This window comes from Panthera uncia, assembly GCF_023721935.1.
Source record: "Panthera uncia isolate 11264 chromosome A1 unlocalized genomic scaffold, Puncia_PCG_1.0 HiC_scaffold_17, whole genome shotgun sequence".
Taxonomy (NCBI): Eukaryota; Metazoa; Chordata; class Mammalia; order Carnivora; family Felidae; genus Panthera; species Panthera uncia.
The window spans coordinates 38,900,304-38,916,871 of record NW_026057577.1 but is presented as its reverse complement, the minus strand read 5'-3'; the positions used below and the strand labels follow the sequence as shown (position 1 = coordinate 38,916,871).

The window sequence follows — 16,568 nt, the reverse complement described above, 5'->3', positions numbered from 1 at the left end:
GTCCTTAATTGTACATTAAGGTTTACTCTTGTGCAGTTCTGTGGTTTTGACAAATGCATCCTGTCACGTATCTACAATTAAAGTACCTTACGGCATAGTTTCACTGCCCTGAAAATCTCCAGGGCTCCATCCCTTTACCTGTTCACCAGCACACACCCCCATCCCCCTCACTTACCACCTCCTCAAACCACTGGCAACCACTGATCATTTTACCGTCGATAGTTTTACCCTTTCTCTACTTCATCTTGCTATTTGTGTTCACACCTTACTTTTCCTACATGCTCCTAACATACAACTTCACAGGTGGCAGTCACACAAATGTGTGTTTCAGGAATGAATTATTAGGCCCATTGAATCGAGGCCTGGGTTGAAATTTCATGCACTCCTTCCTGATGAAGTAGGCATTTGGCTTTTGCACAGGCTGTTGAGCTGAAGCGGTAAGGGATCTTGTTTGAATGAAGCTGGATCCCGGGGTTCTAGCCTGCATATGCGCAGAGCACTTTCACCCAAAGCACCTGGATTTGCGTCCTAATAAGTAACAGTGCACAACAAAAACAAAAACATAAGAAAACACAAAACTCTCACATAAATCCAGACCCAAGATAGCCACGAATTAATTCTTTTTTTTTTTTTAATGTTTATTTATTTTTGAGACAGAGAGAGACAGAGCATGAATGGGGGAGGGTCAGAGAGAGGGAGACACAGAATCTGAAATGGGCTCCAGGCTCTGAGCTGTCAGCACAGAGCCCGACGCGGGGCTCGAACCCACAGACCGCGAGATCATGACCTGAGCCGAAGTCGGCCGCTTAACCGACTGAGCCACCCAGGCACCCCACGAATTAATTCTTTAAAGCGCTGGCTTTTCTTTAGTCTATATTCTACTTTACATTCTGGTCCTGAGCTACACATTTTATATACTGCTATTACTACTACTACTACTAAATTTATGTATAATAAATAATACCTGCATTACATTTCTATGGTGATTTGGTGTTGCCTTTGTGTATCCGTAGAATAAGCGCAGTCCAATGGCGGTGGTAGCACAGTGGTAGCGGCAGCTGTAGTGGCAATGTTTGCGATGCCTACCACGTAGGGAGTGTTTTCTAAGTGTCGACCCTGCCTGATAGTTAATTCTCACACTAGCGCTATGAGGTAGACGTTATTGTACTCGATATCTGTTGAAATATATCTGTACTTTACAGATCCATCAGCAGGCCTTTGTAGAGAGCTAAGGCTACGGAAGCTGAGATTAGTTGAGTTCCACTCATCTAGGGAAGTTGAGGCCCAGACATAGATCAAGTCACCTGCCTAAAACCAGTACTTAGTAGCAGAGATGCCAATGTAGGTCTGGCTTTCACACCCCCTTGGTCTTTCCCTCAACTCTGAATGGCTCTGCACACTGCTGGCAGGGCTGGTTGCCATCCAAGACAGTCACCTTTCCATATTTCCCTCCCAGAGTCCAGCTAAATATGTGCCAACTTCTTCTTTTATCCAGGCCCTGGCTCTTCCTGCTTTCTGATATGGCAGGTGTATCCTCACACTAGATCTACCTGACTCTGCCTCTTTCTCTCATTCCCCATTACCTTCCGACACAGTGATTCTTTGTGATCCCTGGTAATCTCCTTCCTCTGCTGTGCTGCCCAGAATCTCAGAGATCCCTGTGACTCTTCTTGGAGCCCTGCTCTTGCTTCTGACAAGCCCATTTTGGCCCATGGTAGTCTAGGTCTCGAGGGGTGGTATCCCTGCTGCTACATTTGATCGTTTTAAGTCATTCTGTCAGAGGGCATTCTGACATTGTATCCCCCAGTAAGACATTTTGTCCCCTTTCTAATTATTGTTCTAACCTGTTTGAATAGTTCAAGGAAGATGTCTCAGTGTACTGCTGTTCTGAATTGGACACCTGCCCGATACTTGGTAACTTCATTTTAACAAAGGTAGCAGATCTGAGCTCATCCTTTAGAATCCTTTCGAAGGCAGCAGAACATAGCCAAAGTGTAGTGATGTTTTTATAGTATTCATTCCTAGGTTCGCCTTCTATTTTTGGTAGGTGATACTAGCTTAGAATTTATAGGAGTAAGGCAGCGTTTACTTTTAGAACACATTGATGTAAGGCTAATATTAAGTAAATGACAGCACAGTTTCTAGCAGGTTATGTCAAACGTCTGAAAATGGTACATGAGCGTCTGAGGTTTGGGCTTCATAGGCCCCGCTGACCTTCATCCTTGCAAATGAAATGGACTTGTGGCTCCTCCTGTCCACCTCCCCTCCCCTGCTCTCGTTTCTAACCTGGTTATCCACTTGTGCTCACATGTGTCTGGAATGCTGCTGCAGATGGAAAGACTGTTATCAGGGGGCTAGGATTAAGATACCATCCACAGTTCACCTCCCTCTCCATTCTCACCCAGGGCAGGCTACATAACTTGTCTGGCCCTTTGATAATCACATCTTTAAGACGGTTAACATGGTCTGGGGAGGGAAGAATGCACATAGCTGGCTTTGAAGTTCTTAGTTCCCAAGACCGAGTGGCCACCCTACCCTGGGTTAATACTCTCCGTGGCTACTGTTTCTTCTGTGTTCCTGCCTTTCCTTGCCTTGGGTTCTGCCCCTCCAGGGCCAAACTGAACATAATAAAGAAAGTGAAAATGGGGCTTCCCATTTGTTATGAATTCTGCTTAGTGGGCTCAGTTTTGAAGGGAATGCCCCAGGTTAACCTCCATCTAGCACACCTGGGCATGCATTTGGGTGAGGAGAGAAAGAACGTGAGACTCGTCTGTAGCACTCTAGAGGTTTGGAGCAGCCGACACTGTGAAACTATGCTCAGTTGCAATACAGACTCAGAATCATGAAACTGTGTCGCTCTTTGGTATGTCTGTTTTCTCCTGGACCTTTCTCTTTCTCTCTGTCTCAATGGTATGTTTGTCACTGAGGATCCAGGAAACAGATCCATACATTGAGCAGGGAGAGTGGGTTTGGGGGCAGGTTTAAGATCTTGCCGTAAGAGCAAGTGGTTTGTTATATCCTCATGGAGGCTTATTTTCAGAGGAAGAATGACCTGGAGGGGCCATGAGAACTTGCCCTCTGGGCGGGGGGAGAAGTTTAAAAGGAGAAGTCTTGGCTGAGCTTGGCTGCTGGCGGCAGGAGCTGAGAACAGTTGCTGAGGGTTGACTGGAGACTGGCGTCTCTGGCATTCCCTTTATGGCAAGATCTGTTATATTTTGATTAATAAAATGCTAGCTCACTTCTTCCTGAGTATTTATGAGTGGGCAGTTTTACAGTAGCCAGTTCTAATAAAGATAGTAGCTCACATGTATTAAGCATTTAAGAGTTCAGCCCTGTACATATAGTGTCCCCATAATCCTAGCTAGCACCCTGAGAGAAAGGTATCATTGTCCCCTTTGAGGTGACTGAAGCCCAGAGAAGTGAAGTCATTTGTCCAGGCCTCTGTGTGTCTCACCCAATCCTGCAGAACCAAGATGGGAACTCTGGTCTCCTGGAGCCTATTCGGTATGCTTTCCTGAATACTATATTGTGTCAACTGGACTACCTTAGAATGCCCTTTCTCTCTTTGAATGATGCCGCTTTGGGGAAGAAAAACAAGTTTTCATCCATGTAGTCTACCCATCCTCATGTATTCTTATGAGTAGGAATGTTTCTAGGGAGTTAAATCTAATTACCCAGATGGGAATTTATTTTGAATAACCACCTGCGCCTTCCTCTGGACTTTAAAAGGATCTTGAGTCCCCACTGAGGGTCAGAGTCTGTGCTTTGTGATTTGTACACAGGTAACACAGTATTTGATTTTGGAAGACAGTCTTCATTTTATATCCTCCTTTTCTGTTCTTGGGATTATAGTTTTTATTCTGAGCTGCTGGAATGTCGGCAGAGTATAGAACAGATGTGTCTTAAGTACTGTTCTCAGGCTGACTTATTCATGGGGAAGAAGTCCACAGAGGGCTCTGGTTTCTCTGGGAGGCATATTCTCATTACCTCAGACAGACAGAGGTAGTGATTTAAGTTCTTTTAACTTGAAGATTAGCCCAGAAAAACTAAAATGGGAACCCACATCTCCAGTAGCCTTGAGTTCAAGATTCTGTTCTTTCATTCTGTTCTAGTTTGAATCCATCCATCCATCCATTCTTTTTTTTTTTTTTTTAAGTTTATTTATTTTGAGAGAGAGCGCACACAGGGGAGGGGCAGAGAGAGAGGGAGAGAGAGAATCCCAGGCAGACTCCATGCTGCCAGTGCAGAGCCTGTCACAGGGCTAAAACTCACAAACTGTGAGATCATAACCTGAGCTGAAATCAAGAGTGGATGCTTAACCAACTGAGCCACCCAGGCTCCCCTGAGTCCAGCCATTCTCAACAACACCCCTTGTTACAGACTTTATTTTCTCCTCTCTCTCCTTCCTCCTTCCTCCATCCTTCTCTCCCTCTTTCTCCTCCCTCCCTTTTTCTGACAAACTGCAAATTTTTTATGGTTGATTATTTATTTATTTATTTATTTATTTTTTAACGTTTATTTACTTTTGAGACAGAGAGAGACAGAGCATGAACGGGGGAGGGTCAGAGAGAGGGAGACACAGAATCTGAAACAGGCTCCAGGCTCTGAGTGGTCAGCACAGAGCCCGACACGGGGCTCGAACTCACGGACCGCGAGATCATGACCCGAGCCGAAGTCAGCCGCTTAACCGACTGAGCCACCCAGGCGCCCCTATGGTTGATTTTTTAAATCATTATCATACATTAGCAAAGGAAAAAACATTGGTCTTTGTTAAACTTGAAGGGCTGGTGCTACCCTGGATTGTATTTGAGACTCCTTTATAATAAGCTGCTGTAATATAAAATGTAACAAATTACACACTCAGGCTGTAATGGGCAGGTTTAATGCACTACTTTTATAAGTAGTGGCTTAAAAGTTCTTCGATTCCTGAAGTTACCTGCCACAGAGATCTGGTCAGATGTTTTAGCACTGGAACAGTCAGATTCAGTATCAAACAATGAGGAGAGCTCTGTCAGAATGAGCCACTTGTCATGAGGTTTCAGAATAAGTGGTTCAGTGGCCTCAGGTAGAAATCTGTCCAGTGTCCAGAGGTAGGAGACCTGGATTTGCTTCCAACAGGAACTAATCAACTCTGTCATTTGGAGAAAGTCACTTGCCTTTATGTGTATCTCCCCATTTGGAAAATGGGAACAATCCCTTTCCAATATACTTCTTAAGACTTTTAAAAATATTTTATTTTATTTATTTATTTTTTAATGTTTATTTACTTTTGAGAGAGAGAGAGAGAGAGAGAGAGAGCGAGCAAGGGAGGGGCGGAGAGAGGAGGAGACCGAATATGAAACAGGCTCCAGGCTCTGAGCTGTCAGCACAAAGCCCGACATGGGGCTCGAAGTCACAAACCATGAGATCATGACCAGAGCTGAAGTCGAATGCTTAATGGGCTGAGCTACCCAGGTGCCTCTAGACTTCTAAAAATACTTAAAAATGCTGTAAATAATATGAGCAGAATCAATATAGCTAATATTTAGTAGAAGTGTTTACTGTGTGTTGGCTATCTGATACGTGTATATGCACTCACAGACACATACTCCCACCCCCCGACCCACCCCACCCCCCTGCCATTTATTCCTGGCAGCTGTGCTGTGAGGTGAGCTAGGTATTATTATCCACTCTGAGCTAATAAAAACTAAAGTTCTGAGGGGTTAGGTCCTAACTCAAGATCACACACCTCATTAACTGGTCTACCTGATTCTCCTAGCGATAGGAGAAGCCAGCTAGACCCAGCCTGGTCTGCTGTTATGCCTTGCACCCCACTGGCCTTCAAGAGCTCACCATACCCAGCCCTTGGCAGCTGGGCAGGGCCCAAGGCAGTCAGAGTCCTCGGTTATTTTAGGCTCTGAATAGTTTTGTTTTGGGTTCCATATACCCTCCAGATTATCCCAGTGTGCTCTCAAAATACCATCATTCTTTGTATGTATCATTACATGAGAAACGTTGGTGGATGTCCAGACTAGACCGTTTTACCTCTTCTGGCGTCACCTCATGGATGCTTGACATCATCAGCCTCTGGGAACAGAAAATGAAGAGTCCCGCAGGACCACATTGACCAGTCCTAACATCGTCGAGGGTGACTTTTAATCACAGATGTCAGATTTGTTTGTCTTCTTGGTTTTCAGGCCTAGCTTGTGTTAATCTGTAGAGCTGGGTTGTGAGCTCACAGACAAGCATGCTTTGTACCCAGTGAGGTTTGGTTTTCTATGACCTGGGGATGGTCAGTAGTGATGCCGTTCTTCAACGCTAAACCCAGGACTTGCCTTTCAGATTTTCCTGCGTCTGATGACAGTTTGCCTAAGCTACCCTTTGTGGCAGATCCCACTTGCACGGCAAGAGTTAAATGAATGAAGTAGTTTTATTTACCACTTTAATAAAAGGTAGGGGACAAGCTGAGGATCCCCAGGGGCAGCATTTGTTTGAGCTCTGTGAATTGAGGTTTAGATATTTCTGCTCTGCATGATGAAAACAAATAATATTAGTACTAAAGCAGTCCATAGAGCAAGAGCCCTGTTAGTCCTATCTCTGAAACCTACACGAGGCCTGTAATTCATCTCTGTGCTCTATTTACTTAGATTCTGGATTATTGAGCCGGAGAAGGTTTATCTAATTAGCATTTGAGGAGTCTCCAGCGATGCCATCTCAATGATGTTAATTCCACTTGGATCACCTCTTACTATTCCCCTGATGTACCATGGGCCTGAGATACCACGCCCCTTTGCTAACATCTGATGCTTGTTGAAGGAAGTAATGGTCATGCCCGTCGTTCCCTAGGGTGGATGTTCCCCTAGGCAGGAGGATGGTCATATTTCATAGCTGGGCTCAGTATGGGTGGTAGCTGGCCCCTTTCCAAACAGCAACTTACTTCAATTCTTTGCCAGGAAGATAAAGAACATCAGAAAAGCACTGAGCTGTTAGAGGGAAACCTTGTAGTTACCAAGACTATTTGTTTTAATGTTTATTAATTTTTGATATAGAGAGAGCTGGGGAGGGACAGAGAGAGAGAGAGAAGAGAATCCCAAGTAGGCTCCATGCTGTCAGCACAGAGCCCGACACGGGGCTTGAACTCACAAACCGTGAGCTTGTGACCTCAGCCGAAGTCAGACGCTTAACTGACTGAGCCACCCAGGTGTTCCGTTTTTATGAAGCTTCTTCTGCCTTCCCAGATGCACAGAACTGTGCCTGGAACACACAGAACAATGGTTTCTGGTGCTCCTCTCTGACTTGGTGTTGGGCTGGCTGATGGCTGTGTGCGAGCCACTTCTGGAGTTTATAAAGTACAGATCTGGTGGTCTGCAGCAGGCCCTGGGAATATATTTTTCTAATATGCACCCTAGTTTGGGAAGCACAGCTCTGGGACCGCCTCATATAATTTTGCAATTACTGTAAAAATGATAGTCCAGTTTTCTGGTCACATCACATCGTTTTCTGATTCAGATGGCCTTTCCATCATAAAGACATGATATGACCTCCTGTGTCCCACTCTTTACCCATTCATTTTACCAATATTTAACAGCTGTCTAGGATGGGCTCCAGGAACGAAGGTGAAAAGATCAAAAGATGCATGGTTCCAAGACTATAGTGTCTTTGGTCTGGTTGGGAGACAGTTGAACAGTCAAGCAACTATTGTAGAACAACAAAGTTGTCTGAACTGAATTGCAAGGGGAGGTGGAATTTGCTTGCAAGTCAGGTAATGCATCCTACAGGAGAAACCCTTTGACTGGAGGCTTGACAGAGGAGGGCGTGGTTGTCAGAAACTACATGAATACATACGGGAAAGTGGAGGGAACTTCTTTGTAAAGTCTTAGTGCCCAGAGAGCCTGCTACATGACAAGAACTACATGTCTCTTGGTTTGCTGTGGTGTGAAACACGAGGCCATACATGATAGAAATGAGAGTGGGTATATTGGCTAACTGCCAAATCAGGAGGGGCTCGTGGGTCACGTGTGGTAGGAATTTGTATTTGACTTCATTAGCACGTTTTCCCCGCATATGTGGGTATTTTTATAAGTGCCTCATTGATCCATATCTCTTTCAGATCCTCTCCCCTGACAGTCTGTCATGATGAAATTTCTTACTCTCCTGTAATACCTTGGAAGGGGCACTTTGCTATATCCCATGTGCAGCCCTAGCCTCAGTTCTCATTTTCTGGCCCTATTCACACCATTTTTTTTTTTTTCCCGAAGCTAGAAATCAGCATCTTTGGGGGCTTCCTTCCCCGTACAACGTATGTCCTTTTTGAAAGCCAGTTACCTGCCTTGCCACCTTCATCTCTGCCGCTTTCCTCCTTGATCCCTAAGCTCCCTGTCTTGACACTGATCTTTTTCAGGCTTTAAAAGAAAACCTATTTCTACTGCAGGGCTTCTGCACATGCTGTTCCCTCAGCCTGCAGTACTCCATCGTCACCCCATCTAGGTGATCTTCCCTGCAAGAGCCTCTTTCAGCCTCTGTTTAAAACAAGCCCACTCCCCTATGTTTTGTGACACTTAATACAATTTTTATTGTTTTATTTGTTTTGTTTACTTTCTTTTTCCTTTATTGCCAGATATCCCGTTTAGATTTTATAAAAGCAACGGCATGGTGTGACTCAATAATTGCAGCCTCCTAATGTATTTAGTCATTCATATTAGATAACTGCTTGCTGGATGAATGGATGGATGGATGGTATGTGGATGGATGGCTGAATAATGGATGGATGGATGGATGGATGGATGGATGGATGGATGGATAGATGGATGGATGGGTGGATAGATGGGTAGATGGATGGATGAATAATGGATGGATGGATGGATAGAATTGAAGCCTGTGAGTTGAATTCTTAAAAAATGCAATGTGCCATTCTTCTTTCAAGCTGTAGTCCCACTTAGCCAGGCTCCTGAGATTTCTCTTCTCCCCCTGGAGCCCACTGAAGCTGCATCCACCCCTCATGCCACAGTCTAAGCACCATTCACTCATTTAATGGCATCTGTGATTACAAAAGCTGACACTGATTTGTCCCTCTCCTGACATGTATAAAATATATGTTTGTGTTTTTTTAACTAGCTTGAAGTGTATTTGCATTATTTCTAATTTGATCATTTATCCAAACTTCATCTAAGTTACAGTTTTTAAAAAGACTTTAATTATAAGAAAAGCATTTTTTTCTCATAATAAAGGCAACAGAACCATTTCAGAAAATGTGAGAGTTTCATGAAGCAAATGAGCATCCTGCACAATTTCTCCACCCTGGATTAAATACTATAGAATACCATAGGTATTTTGTCTTTTTTCCCTTCACTGCTTTTCCTATACATTCCACAACCTTATGTGCGTGTGTGTATACATGTATATGTATCCTGAATTGTAACATGATATGACCCTCATGTCATTATAAAGACTTTTAAAGGCTATTCCATTGTATGCATGATCCTAAGTTCTATTTTCGAGAATCATTGTTGAGTGCCAACAAGGTGCCAGGCACTGAGGTGTATGTTACATACCACTCTAAAATTTACTGCTTAGTGAGCCAGAGAAAATAATAAAAGAGTGTCTTTCCTCAAGCAGCTCTGTTTCTATGTGGCTGTGGCAGGTTGCAGAAGCAAGAGGTGAAACTCTGGTGTTTGAATTAGAGGCAAACATGAAAGACTGGATCCCCAACAAATATACTCAGTTCAAACACTGAGTGCATTGAGCACACAGATGTCTTAAGTAAATGTGTTCCTCCTAGACCTCTAGAATAGTGAATTGGGTTGGAAGGTGTGACTTCTTAATTCCTAGCTGTGAGACTGACTTATGTTTTCCTTCTTTTCTAGAGTGACCGTCTTCTTATCAAGGGTGGCAGAATTGTCAACGATGATCAGTCCTTTTATGCTGACATTTACATGGAAGATGGATTAATAAAGTACGTATATAGAGCCTTATCTTTATCTTTTTGTACTTCCTCTCTTTATTAGAGGCTCAGAAAGAAGCTTCCTTCTTTTTTGCTTACTAGACCTTTGATTCTTTGTGTTTCATTTCTTCTTCTCCTTAAAAAATGAGTCTTTATTTAAAAAAAATTAATGTTTGTTTATTTATTTTGAGAAGAGAGAGAGAGAGTGAGGAAAGGAGGGGTAGAGAGAGAGGGAGACAGAGAATCCCAAACAGGCTCCGTGCTGTCAGTGCAGAGCCTGACATAGGGTTCTATCCCACGAGCTGTGCAATCATGACCTGAGCCGAAATCAAGAGTTAGACACTTAACCGACTGAACCACTCAAGCACCCCTAAAACTGAGTCTTTATTTTAACCCTTTGTTCTGGATGCACATAATCCCTTAAAATGGGAACTGGCTTTAGTTTATTTGAATTCCATGAATGAAGTGAAAAATCTGAATTCAGTCAACCAAATGATGTTGTAGGCCCCTTTGTGCAAGTGACATTGACGGGCACTCTGTGCATCTTGGAGAAGCAGAAGATGTGACATTGTCCTTAAGTTCAGTGAAAACTGTGCACAAAAATTACAGCCCCCTAAAAATATAAGGCCTTATGTAATTGGTATCAGAGTTCAAGTGAGGATAAGTGATACAGAAGTGCACCAAGAGGAGAAATCCCTTCAGAGGATGGTTTGCAGGGCCGGAGAGGCATTTAAACTGAGCCTTGACTTAGGTAGAGCTTAGTGGCTGGAACACAGATAGGACATACATCTCAGATAAGATTTTCAAATGGATACTTTAGGGATGTGTACTTACCTTACAGAATGATCCTCTGTCCCCTTTCTCTCTGCCCCTCTGCCACTGGTTCTGTCTCTCTCTCAAAATAAACAAATGAACTTCAGGAAGAAAAAAGTGGGGTTTGGTCTACACACCAGCCTTTCCTCACGTAAAGCAAGGTATGCCCCAGACACACAAAAGATAGTGTCTGAGACTGGTGGGTACAGGCCATCCTGTTCGCCACCCCTGGCCTTGCTCAGTTTTATTTTTACATTATTTGGTTGGTTTAAGATTCTGGTTATAGCGGATCTCTTCCTTATCTTTGAAAACTTGGCCGAGGTATAACTTTCTGTGGGTGGGTATTCCTTATGAGAACCCAAATCTAGGCTCGTGTCCTTTCAGTGAGCCTCAACACACCTTGTTGTGCTTTTATCAGTCACAGAACTTCTGGCACTGTTCGGCGCCCTGAAGGGGAAGGACCCCGTCTTGTTCAGCTCTGTATCTGAGCATTTCACCCAGTACTTAGCATGTAGAGGCTAAAGAGCTACCTTTGATTGAGTATGTAGTATGTGCCATGCACTGTGTGAAATGGTTGACATGCCTTACTTCATTGAGTCTGCCAGCAATACCACAAAGTAAGTACTGTTACTACCTTTTTCTCAGATGAGGAGAAAGAGGAACACAGGGAGTAATTCACTTGCTAATGATTAATATATTCATCAAATACATTGAATGAATGAATGAGTGAATGAATGAATAAACAAATGCATGAATGAAGATGTTCTTGTTTAGTTGCCTTACTGACAAAGACACTTTTTCATATTAGAAAGAAGACAGATGGAAATAGTAGGCAAGCTAACCAATGTGAGATAATAATTTCTTTAAAATATAAGTGATTTCATATTTTTCTCTTACTAAAAAAGTTAAAAAAATTTTTTTTCATTTTATTTATTTTAGAAAAGAAAGCATGAGCAGGGGAGGGGCACAGGGAGAGAGAGAGAGAGAGAGAGAGAGAGAGAGAGAGAGAGAGAGAGAATCTTAAGCAGACTCTGTGCTCAGCATGGAACCCAGTATGGGGCTTGATCCCATGACCCTGGGATCTTGACCTGAGCCAAAATCAAGAGTTGGTCACTCAATCAACTGAGCCACTTAGGTGCCACTTGCTAAAAAATTATTGTATATAGTTGGCTCTCTTTGGAGATAGCAGGTTCCCTGATGTAAAGATTTTAGAGATGGAAATAAACATAGTACCTAATGTTGCTTCCTCATTCCAGAGCTCATGACGGGCATCACTAATTGATCACAGAACTTTTCACAGTTGAGCCTTAAATACAGGCTCAGAACCCATCTTCACACAGTGACTCAGGCATCTACTATCGGAGTTGAATATGTAAATCCTCTTTGCCATCTCTGTTAGAATAGCCTAGAAGGCTGCTTGCCAAGAATGTTCTAGAAGGGATGTAACCATCAGAGGTGTGTGTTGGGGGTGGAACGAAGGGTGGATTAACGTGTTCTTCATCCAATCCTGAAATTTTATAGATCCTCAAAAACATTCTGAAATCACAGAGCATAAAAGCAGAAGTAATTCCCTATGGTTGTTACATAGCTGTTTGCCTATCTGAGTATTTACGGAGAGTGTGCAAGGTAGTTGTCTAAGGCATGGGACACGTGCTATGTCATGTGCTATAGTGGATATCATTGAGACCCACATCTTCCCCTAGGAACCCCACATTCTTTTAGGGGAACTGAGGGAGATATCTGTATTTATGAAAAAGGCATAACATTACCTGATAATATCAGTAACAGGTATTAAAGTAACAGAGTAGATGAGATTCAGGGAGAGGGCTGTATGGGATTAGTATGGTTATTGACTATAATAGCTGATGCTTATTGACTTCTGTGCCTAGCAGTACGCTATGGGCTTAACACATATTAACACTTAATCTACATGACAAACCTATGGAGGAAGTGTTTTTTTTACATCTCACAAATGAAGAAATCAAGACATGGTGAGGTTAAGCAACTTGGCCAAGGTCATAAAGCTAGTAACTAACAGAGCCAGGATTGTGAACCCAGACAGTCTACATCCAGGGCACATCTATACTCTTAATTATTAGACCTGGCTGGCTGTCAGTAGGGATTTGAGCAAGGTGGGGAGATACAAGCCAAGCCTTCAAGGATTAATGTGACCTTGAGTGACTCAGTGGAGAAAAGGAGGAAGGCATTTCTGATTCAGACATGGTATTACAAGTGCTCAAAACTGGTGGAAACATGAATATATACACACACGGGCTGGACAGCTAACTCTTCATGCCTTTTGTTCTCAATTTGCCTCAGAGGGAAATCGGGGAGGGAGGAAAATGGGAAGACAATGGCCAGTATCTGGACTATAATGGAGTTACAATCAGAGGCTACATTTTTTCCACAGTGTGTTTTGAATTGTGGTGTCTCTGGAATGGCCCGATGGGGATGTGGTGAAGTTGAACTCTTAGAGATGTCAGGAATACTTTATTTTAGTTGCAGAACTTAGATTTTGGCAGGCCAGTGGTGGACTTCTTACTATCCCGAGAGAGTGTCTGTCTTGGCTGGCTATGCACAAAAGGGGAATGTATTCATGCCACTGGTAGTGAGGTACATGTCTCCCCAAGGTAGGATGTGGGTATTAATAACGTCAGGGCTTGAGACTCTTAAGTCTACCTAGAATTAACTGGTCATTTAAAATTTTTTTTAATGTTTATTTATTTTAGAGAGAGAGAGAGAGAGAGAGAGAGAGAGAGAGAGCACGAGCAGGCAAAGGGTAGAGAGAGAGGGAGACACAGAATCCGAAGCAGGCTTCAGGCTCTGAGCTGTCAGCACAGAGCCCGATGGGGGGGCTCAGACTCATGGACTGTGAGATTGTGACCTGAGCCAAAGTCGGACGCTCAGCCAACTAAAGCACCCAGGTGCCTCTTTTTTTTGCTCCTTCGTTTTTTTTTTTTTTTTTGGTGAACTGGCCATTTAAATCAACAGTGTGAAATCACATGTAAACCAAGCAACACTGGATGGTCCGTAAGATAACATTTTGCCAGGAGTAGGTGTCTTAGTTACTTACCTTGTGTAGGTACTGTGTCTCTGGAGTACTCATCAGCTTCCTTCCCACCTGAGTCCCCCATTCTTCTTCCCGGGGATTCGCTGAAGCTTCATGGGCAAAGGTGTGTCTGTAGAGGTTGTCCTTATCACCTTCCTGGCCTCGAAGCTTCTGCCAAGATCCTGCCCACCAGCTGGGTGTCTGTGTCTTTGGCTTCCTCCTTTCAAACCTGCCCTTGGCTGTGACTGACAGATTAATTATCAGGGGGAAGGGTGGACTTGGGAGTGAAGAATGAGGTGTAAAATGACCCACTCAGATTCTTCTTGTTAGGAGCACGGATGGACTCTCTTCGAGGATAGCTAACTTCACATACGTATTCTTTAAATGATTCATGACCTCCTTCAGTCTCTCCTAATGGTTCCTTATTTGTTTTTCCAAATGTTACTCTTCATCCTTCACGAAAATAAAGAACACAATGAAAGGGGTACAAAAACACCTCTATTTAAAAGAAATATATTTATGGGGTGCATGGGTGATTCGGTTGGACATCTGACTTCAGCTCAGCTCATGATCTCGCTGTTTGTGGGTTCGAGCCCTGCATCAGGCTCTGTGCTGACAGCTCAGAGCCTGGAGCCTGCTTCAGATTCTGCGTCTCCCTCTCTCTATGCCCCTTCCCCGCTCACACACTGTTTCTCACTCAAAAATAAATAAGTAAACATTAAGAAAATTAAAAAAATAATAATAAAATGTTTATTTCACATTCTATATTGCAGACCCTGCCAAGTGCTGGGGTTGCAGTACAAGCCAAGAAGCATGTCTCCACCAAAAAGCAGATCAGCTTGTTTTGAGTCTGTAAAAGTTGTTTTCTGAGTGTATGCCTGTCTTGCTTGGTTTCTAGATTGTGAGGCTCGTGAATCACTTGCAAAGATCACTCTGATAAATATAAGTTACAGTGTCTCAAATCCTCTCAGTACTGTGTTTGTCTTCAGAGTTGCTTCTTTGAAATCGTCAGTTGCTTTACTGTCTCACCAGGCAAATTGGAGACAATCTGATTGTCCCTGGAGGAGTGAAGACCATCGAGGCCAATGGGAAGATGGTGATCCCGGGAGGCATCGATGTCCACACTCACTTCCAGATGCCATACAAAGGAATGACCACAGTGGATGACTTCTTCCAAGGGACGAAGGCTGCCTTAGCGGGGGGCACCACCATGATCAGTAAGCCGCCCAATCCTCCACACTCCTGGTCCCGACGAGTGACTGTTTAACTAACGTGTTAACCCTTGTTGCTCTCTGGCCATAGCTCGTACACATGTCAATTCAGAGCATTGGCCATCTGCCTGATGGGACCCGAGGAAAGCAGATGGTAGTGAGGATGCTGGCAGGTCACTGAAATTGGATAGAGGAGATTCATGAGGCTCCTGGCCATGAAGGCAGCTGTCCTCTCTTGTCTGCCTCAGAGCAGGGTGTGGGTGTGCAGTGGGTGGGGAATCAGCACTTCTCTCTGGGCCAGACACTGGGAACAGTCTGAGGGGCAAAAGTGCAGAGATGGGCAAAATGTTATTTCAGAACTTCCCACTTGGGCTTGAGGCAGGAGGGGGCAGAGAGCACAGGCAGAGCAGTGTGAACAGGGCTAAGCATCCCAGAGAGGGAAAGATAATGGAGACCTGTGGTTCTGGAGAAATCAGGAGGTTCATTGCCATTTACTGTTATCTGGTCTGCACTGGGTTTTGACCAATTCGTATCTTAAGATTAGGCAAGCTGTGGGGGTGGTTTCCTTTGTTTTTTGTTTCTGTTTTGTCTTTTTTTTTTTTTTTTTTTTTTTCTGGGAACAGTTGCAATTCCAGAGAAACCTAGGATGTTGCATGCCATTGCATGACTGAACACATAGCATTCCAGGGCAGTCCTTCTTGTCCCAAAGGAATCCCAGGGAAGTGGGTCCCATCCCAGGCTCGGCCCTAAACTTGGTCAGCAAGAGCACTGTTTATTTTAACACCGTATACATCCATCCAAGAACACAGAACAGCCTGAGCTGTAGAGTTTATTCATTGTCTTTTGCCTCCTTTTGATGGGAGCACCAGCTGGGTGAGCTTCAGCTAGTTGGGTGTGGAAGCCCAGGAAAACTGCCTCAAGGCCATAAAAGGTGCAATTCAGGGAGACCAAAGCTTTTCTCCAGCTGAAGAGAGGAAGCCAGCTGCCTTCCCTGCAGCCGCCTGCCCATAGAGGCCCCGGTGCACACCTCAGTAATGCAGCTCCTCGCGTTTGCTTTCTGATAAGCACACGTGGGCTGCTTGTGGTAGGAGGCTGGGGACACCAGAGATGTTGGTTTGGCTTTCTGCCGTCGGACAAGGCGTTGGACCTGTTCACTGTCCTGGGAACATGTGTTGTGCTTGGTCCTCAATGTGAGGGAGGGAGGGGGGGAAAGTCAGAGTTGTGGGTGTTGAGAGAAAACCATACAAAGAGACACAAAACTGTACGTGTTCTTTGTAGATAATTTAAAAACTGTAGATATGCAGCAGGAAAAGCAAACCTATAAAGCTCACATCACTGTCAGAGTGTGGCTGTAGTTTTCTTCCTATTTATCAAAAATAGACCCTAATAGACATACTGTGTTTTAGTGGTGTTTTAATCCACCGTTTCACTAAATAACCATGTCACGAGTGTCTTTCCATTCATTTAATTTTATTCCACTGGAGCATTTAAAATAGGTGCCTAATCATCCATTTTAGGAAGGTATGTTTATTATTTAGCTGAACTTCTCTATTGTTAAAGATTTTGGTGATTTCCA

At 43.8% G+C, this 16,568-nt stretch overlaps 1 protein-coding gene across 2 annotated transcripts in view; it reads left to right on the top strand.

The window, feature by feature from the left end:
- Positions 1-16,568, top strand: part of DPYSL3 (dihydropyrimidinase like 3) — a 114,176-nt gene that overhangs the window by 70,352 nt on the left and 27,256 nt on the right. For both annotated transcript variants that reach the window (XM_049649440.1, XM_049649441.1), the window contains exons 2-3: positions 9,843-9,931; positions 14,814-14,998. In XM_049649440.1, coding sequence (XP_049505397.1) covers positions 9,843-9,931; positions 14,814-14,998 — 274 coding nt within the window. The remainder of the gene's footprint in view (positions 1-9,842; positions 9,932-14,813; positions 14,999-16,568) is intronic.